The sequence below is a fragment of the Prenolepis imparis genome, unplaced genomic scaffold, assembly GCF_030444845.1.
Source record: "Prenolepis imparis isolate NDT839.2.m4 unplaced genomic scaffold, iyPreImpa1.0 SCAF_13, whole genome shotgun sequence".
NCBI classification, from domain to species: domain Eukaryota; kingdom Metazoa; phylum Arthropoda; class Insecta; order Hymenoptera; family Formicidae; genus Prenolepis; species Prenolepis imparis.
The window spans coordinates 875320-880253 of NW_028141171.1; the positions used below are offsets into that span (position 1 = coordinate 875320).

General features: G+C 46.6%; 2 protein-coding genes across 2 annotated transcripts; both read right to left on the reverse strand.

Annotated features, from left to right (window-relative positions):
- Positions 1–554: 554 nt before the first annotated feature.
- On the reverse strand, positions 555–1079 carry LOC145944765 (ATP-dependent DNA helicase PIF6-like). Its single transcript, XM_083053316.1, has one exon. The coding sequence runs from the start codon at positions 1077–1079 to the stop codon at positions 555–557; it is 525 nt and encodes a 174-aa protein (XP_082909442.1).
- A 4-nt stretch (positions 1080–1083) lies between these two features.
- Positions 1084–2823, reverse strand: LOC145944766 (uncharacterized). The gene has a single exon (XM_083053317.1). The coding sequence runs from the start codon at positions 2821–2823 to the stop codon at positions 1084–1086; it is 1740 nt and encodes a 579-aa protein (XP_082909443.1).
- Positions 2824–4934: the final 2111 nt, after the last annotated feature.

The following is a 4934-nucleotide window of genomic DNA, read 5'->3' on the forward strand; positions in this document are numbered from 1 at the left end:
AAAGAAGAAAAAGAGAAAGAAAGAAAGAGAGAGAGAGAGAGAGAGAGAGAGAGAGAGAGAGAGAGAGAGAGAGAAATTTGGCTTTTAAATTTGTTACATTTCTTATATGTCATTTCAAAAATAATGTGTATAATATAATATATATATATATATATGTATACTAGCATTCCCCCGTCGCGGCTTCGCCCGCGTACCATATGCGTAGAATTTGGATTTATTGAAAAGTGTTATTATAGAACTTCGAAATATATAACATTTGTTGTATTAAAAAATAGAATAGGTTATTTGAGAAGTTTAAGTATTTTAAAATATGAAAGTTTTCGTTTTTAGAAATTTGAAGTGCAGCAAATGAGTTAATATGATTGAGTATAGTTGAAACGTAAACAAACTATTGTTCTGAACTAATAAAGATAATAATAATGTGTTGTAGGTCTAACAACGGTCAGATAGTTGGGCCGAAGCCCTTTGTTCCCATCACCACCCCTGGCATTTAGTTGTATGTATCCAGACAACTGACTTCCTTAACCGTCGACTGTTAGATTTTTCCCCTCTGGTTAATTGCGTAGGACCTCCCTATAAACCACATTTCTGGTTTTGCTCTCAGACTGAAAGATGACCAAGCTGTCAGGAGAGCTGACTCTGGAGCACGCCACGTACAATTGGCCATGCGAGAAACAGTCATTCCTCAGATCCACGCCAGCCACTTTCAAACTCTGCCCCTGTGCCTTGTTGATAGTCATGGCATAGCAGACCTTAACAGGGAACTGCAGACGTTTGAACTGAAAGTGGTAGTCTGACGGGATGAGAGGAATGCGGGGGATGAAAACGGTTTCTCCCTGGCCGACGCCTGTGAATATTGTGGCTTCAATGACGTGCCTGAACAGAGCCTTCACCTGCAGCCTGGTTCCATTGCACAGCTTTGGAGGATTAAGGTTGCGCAATAGCATTATTGGAGCGCCAACCTTGAGGTAGAGGACATGAGGTGGTACTCTTGGCGGGTCGAGGGTATGTAAAAACTCCACAGGATAGTGTATAGCATCCTCGACCTCCACCACAGAGTCCACTGACTCATACTTCATATGCTCAGTTGCTTCTCCAATAGGTTGTTGTTGCTATTATTGGCCGAGTCATTTGTAGGAGTGAGAATAGCTCTCTCTCTCTCAGCCAAAAAGCGCAATCACCTCCATGGTGACAAATGTTGGGGTATATTCTGTCAGTTAAGCTCTTCAGATCTCCTACAACATCGCAAAGGTTGCCAGGAATGTTTATTCTTCCCTCCTCCTCCGACAGCCTGCCATCACCAATTTCGAGAAGTAAGTTGGAAAATTCCTCTGCCCTCAAGTCGCCTTGAAGATGGACACGCATATTGACTGTCAAGGACAGGACTTTGACTTTAGGCCATAAGAACGATGACTTAAGACAGGCCTTTACCTCATCTGCACGTGTCCCTCGCGGTACCACAGGTAAGGTCTGTCTGAAGTCACCAGCCAGCAGCACCGTCACTCCACCCATTAGACGGTTTCGGCTCCTGATGTCTTGCAATGTCCTGTCTAGAGCCTCAACACCTCCCTTGTGGGCCATAGTGCACTCGTCCCACACGATAAGTTTGGTTTCTCGAAGCACCTGAGCCATGTCACTTTGCTTAGAAATGTTACAAATTGGAGACTCAGAGTGATTTAGGTTGAGAGGCAACTTGAAGGCAGAGTGAGCTGTCTTGCCTCCATCAAGCAAGGTAGCTGCAATACCTGAAGAAGCGACTGCGATGGTAATGTTGTTTCCGCCCCTTACTGTGGCCAGCAACAGATTGATTAAAAATGTTTTGCCGGTGCCACCAGGAGCGTCAAGGAAGAACAGCCGCCCAGAGTCTGAAGTAGTGCTGTACATGATCTCATCGTAGGCTTTCCTCTGTTCTTCATTTAGTCTTGGAACATTAACAGCAACTGCTTCGGACAGCTGAACAGTGTCATAAGACAGCTCCCTGAGGTATACACGGTTGACAATGACGGCTCGTTGCTCTCTCGATGGCGATGGTAGTCCAAAATGTTGGAGGGGTTGACCAGACGTGGCTATGACTATATCTTCAAGGAGGACCAGGCACTGGTTGTATATAACGTCCATGACCAGCTGGGCATCACTGCGCTCTCTCTCTGTTTGCCTCCTCACATCTTCCGCGAGACTGTTTCTGTGATATTCCCACAGTCGTACGGGGTCTTTAACTCGGCAGAATACCAGCATGATAGCGAACAGCTCGCGGATCTTCTTAGGAGAGTCAGAGAGGGAAGCTTCTTCCAAAGTACGGTCCCAGCAAGCAACGTCCTCCAGCAAGCCAAGTGCTCTACACGCCACTTGAAATGTTGGGTGGACTACCCCTGCCACATTCTTAAGGGCAGTAAATGATACAGGGCCACGAACTTCGTGCAAGAGGAGGCATAGGTAGTAGCACTCAGCATTGCCGGGATGGACGGTGTACACTCTGCCCAGAACTAGGTTTTTCTTCACACCTGGATAGCCTGGCACGGCCTTCCCTTGTTTCCTCCTGCAGAACTTGTTGTCTTTCCAAACGTAGTACGATGCAACTTCGCAATACAATAGTGTTCTTGCAAAGGCATCGACATTGCACAGGTCGAAAAAAGCCATAAGTGTAGTTTTCGGAGGGTTGCTGATACTTGCAATGACATTCTCTTCTGTGAAATACACTCTCTGGTCATTCTCAAGGTGTACAGTAAGGTGCATGACAGAAGGAAACCTTTCGTGGATCGGGAAGCACAGAATGCGCCAGACTGCCTCAGAACTGCTAATGTAGCGTCCTGTCTCATATCTCATCACTTCGTCTAACTCTTCGATGGTGAAAGCTGCCTGGTCAGACCCTTTGTTGACGTACTTGCAGATGTATTTTATTGATTTCACCGAGTTACACAGTACTCAACATTAATATGGGGCGAGAAGGTGCGAGACAGGACGGGATTGTAAGGCACCACCCAGCGATTATTAAGATCGACACCGTTGATGTTGACAGTGAACCCGCCGTCTGCAGGGGACCGCCTGCGGTACTGAGGATGCTATCCTCCCTGGTTTGAGTTTCCTTTAAAAGGGGCCGCGGATATTTCTTAGTGCAGACTCCTTCCATCATGCAGTGTGAGTTCTTGTTGAGAAGTCCAGATGGGCCGTGAATCATGGTCGTCTTGACAATCTGATGGAGGGCCGGATCGAGATCGGGATCAGGTATCTCAGCACTGATCACCTTGTCAATGGATTCAGGCCTTATCTTGTCTTTCAACCACAGGAGAATGTGAACGTGGGGGAGTCCTCGTTTCTGCCATTCCACAGAATACATGTGACACATGGTAGGGCCAAACACGCATCCCACAGTGAGAAACTTTATCATTTGCTTGACTTTTAAATGGAAAACCCGCGCTATTATGTCATGCCTATCTTGAGTTTTTTGGCGTTGTTTCAAGAGCTCAACGATTTCTGGCCATTTCGGATTGCACATAAATGTTATGAAAAGATCCGGCCGTCCGAAATGGCGCACATAAGTCATAGCATCTTGAGTTCGCTCATGCATGTAGCGGGATTCTCCTGTGAAAGTCGACGGCAACACAACCATCTTACCAAGCTCCGACAACTGGCCGTCGGTTTTTGAAATGGCATCCTTCAGGTACACATACTCTTCACTTCTCAACTTGTTCTGGTTGTAACGAATCCAGTTGAGCCTTTCAATTTTTGCATACATATCACCAGATATTGGTTGAGAAGGTTGCGAAACAGCAATAGATACGATTCCTCCCCATCACGCTCCATTATGCTGTAGCTGTAAAAGTTGGCAGCAGACACGGTTTTTTTGAGAGGCTTCTTGGTCTTAGGGTCGCGCGGAGGGATGTTGATGTAATAACCATCTTCTCCACGGCAAAACATCAGAGGGTACTGGAGAGCATCATATGCACGGTGCGTCTCGCAAATTCGTATCAATCTGCTGTCTCTGCTGTGGAGCACAATATCCCTCCTCTCAAAAGCCTGACAACGATAAGTATTGCAACTTCTTTCGTGGTGGGGGCATTAAAGCGGCCTCGGTGCTCTCCAGAAGGCTTCCTATCGGCATTGATCACCACTTGGAACTCCTTCTGGTCCTTAGGAACAGATTTAACAGCAGCCTTAAAGTCCAGAATATACTTGTTGTGATCATGCAGCAACTTCTGCAGTTGGCCTACCAGTTCAGGCTTAACACATAGGTAGATGCCACAACGGATGTCTCTCTCGCTGTCACCATCACCAACAAAATATATCTGTAGAAATGAAGGCTGCGGCTGAGGTTCCGGTATGAAGCTCCCGATCCTGTGGTATACCTGCCCCTGCACCTTGAAAGTTGGCATAAAGTTGCCCTCCTTCACTTCTTTGGCTCCAAAAGAAGTCATTTGGAAGCACCCGTTGTACTTCCGGATGGCAGAAAGGAAGTGCTCGGCCAGAGGGTGCTGGTGGGTGAGGAGACTGTGCAGAGGTTCAGGATACGGCTCAACGGTGGGGAGGTGGACTTTGTCGCTACTGCAGCACATGGGACTCTCCTCCTTCCATTTCAGGGCACAGCACCAGGTACAGAGCGTTCGAGGCTCGAGGTCAACGATCTTGTCTTTGGCATAATCAATGAGGGGATCATACCGAAAACCAGATAAATTCTTTTCAGTCCACGGTAACAGCTTCTTTTGTAAATATCTTGCAGCATATTCCCGAACTTGTCTCTTCCTAATCGCGTTAATGAATCTTTTCCTGCGTTTTATCCCTCTTCTACCGTTAGCTGGTACAATGGGAGCAACAAAAGATTCGTCTGAACTTAGAGGATTAATAGACAGGATCAGTTGCGACTGGGGAACAAAACTGGATGGGCTTTGTTCACATTCCAGTGGCTCACTGGTGGTTGGCATTTGTTGTGAATTATTAGA

Coding starts and splice junctions, on each gene's coding strand:
- LOC145944765 (XM_083053316.1), bottom strand. CDS start 1,079: ATGAAGTATGAGTCAGTGGACTCTGTGGTGGAGGTCGAGGATGCTATA.
- LOC145944766 (XM_083053317.1), bottom strand. CDS start 2,823: ATGAGATATGAGACAGGACGCTACATTAGCAGTTCTGAGGCAGTCTGG.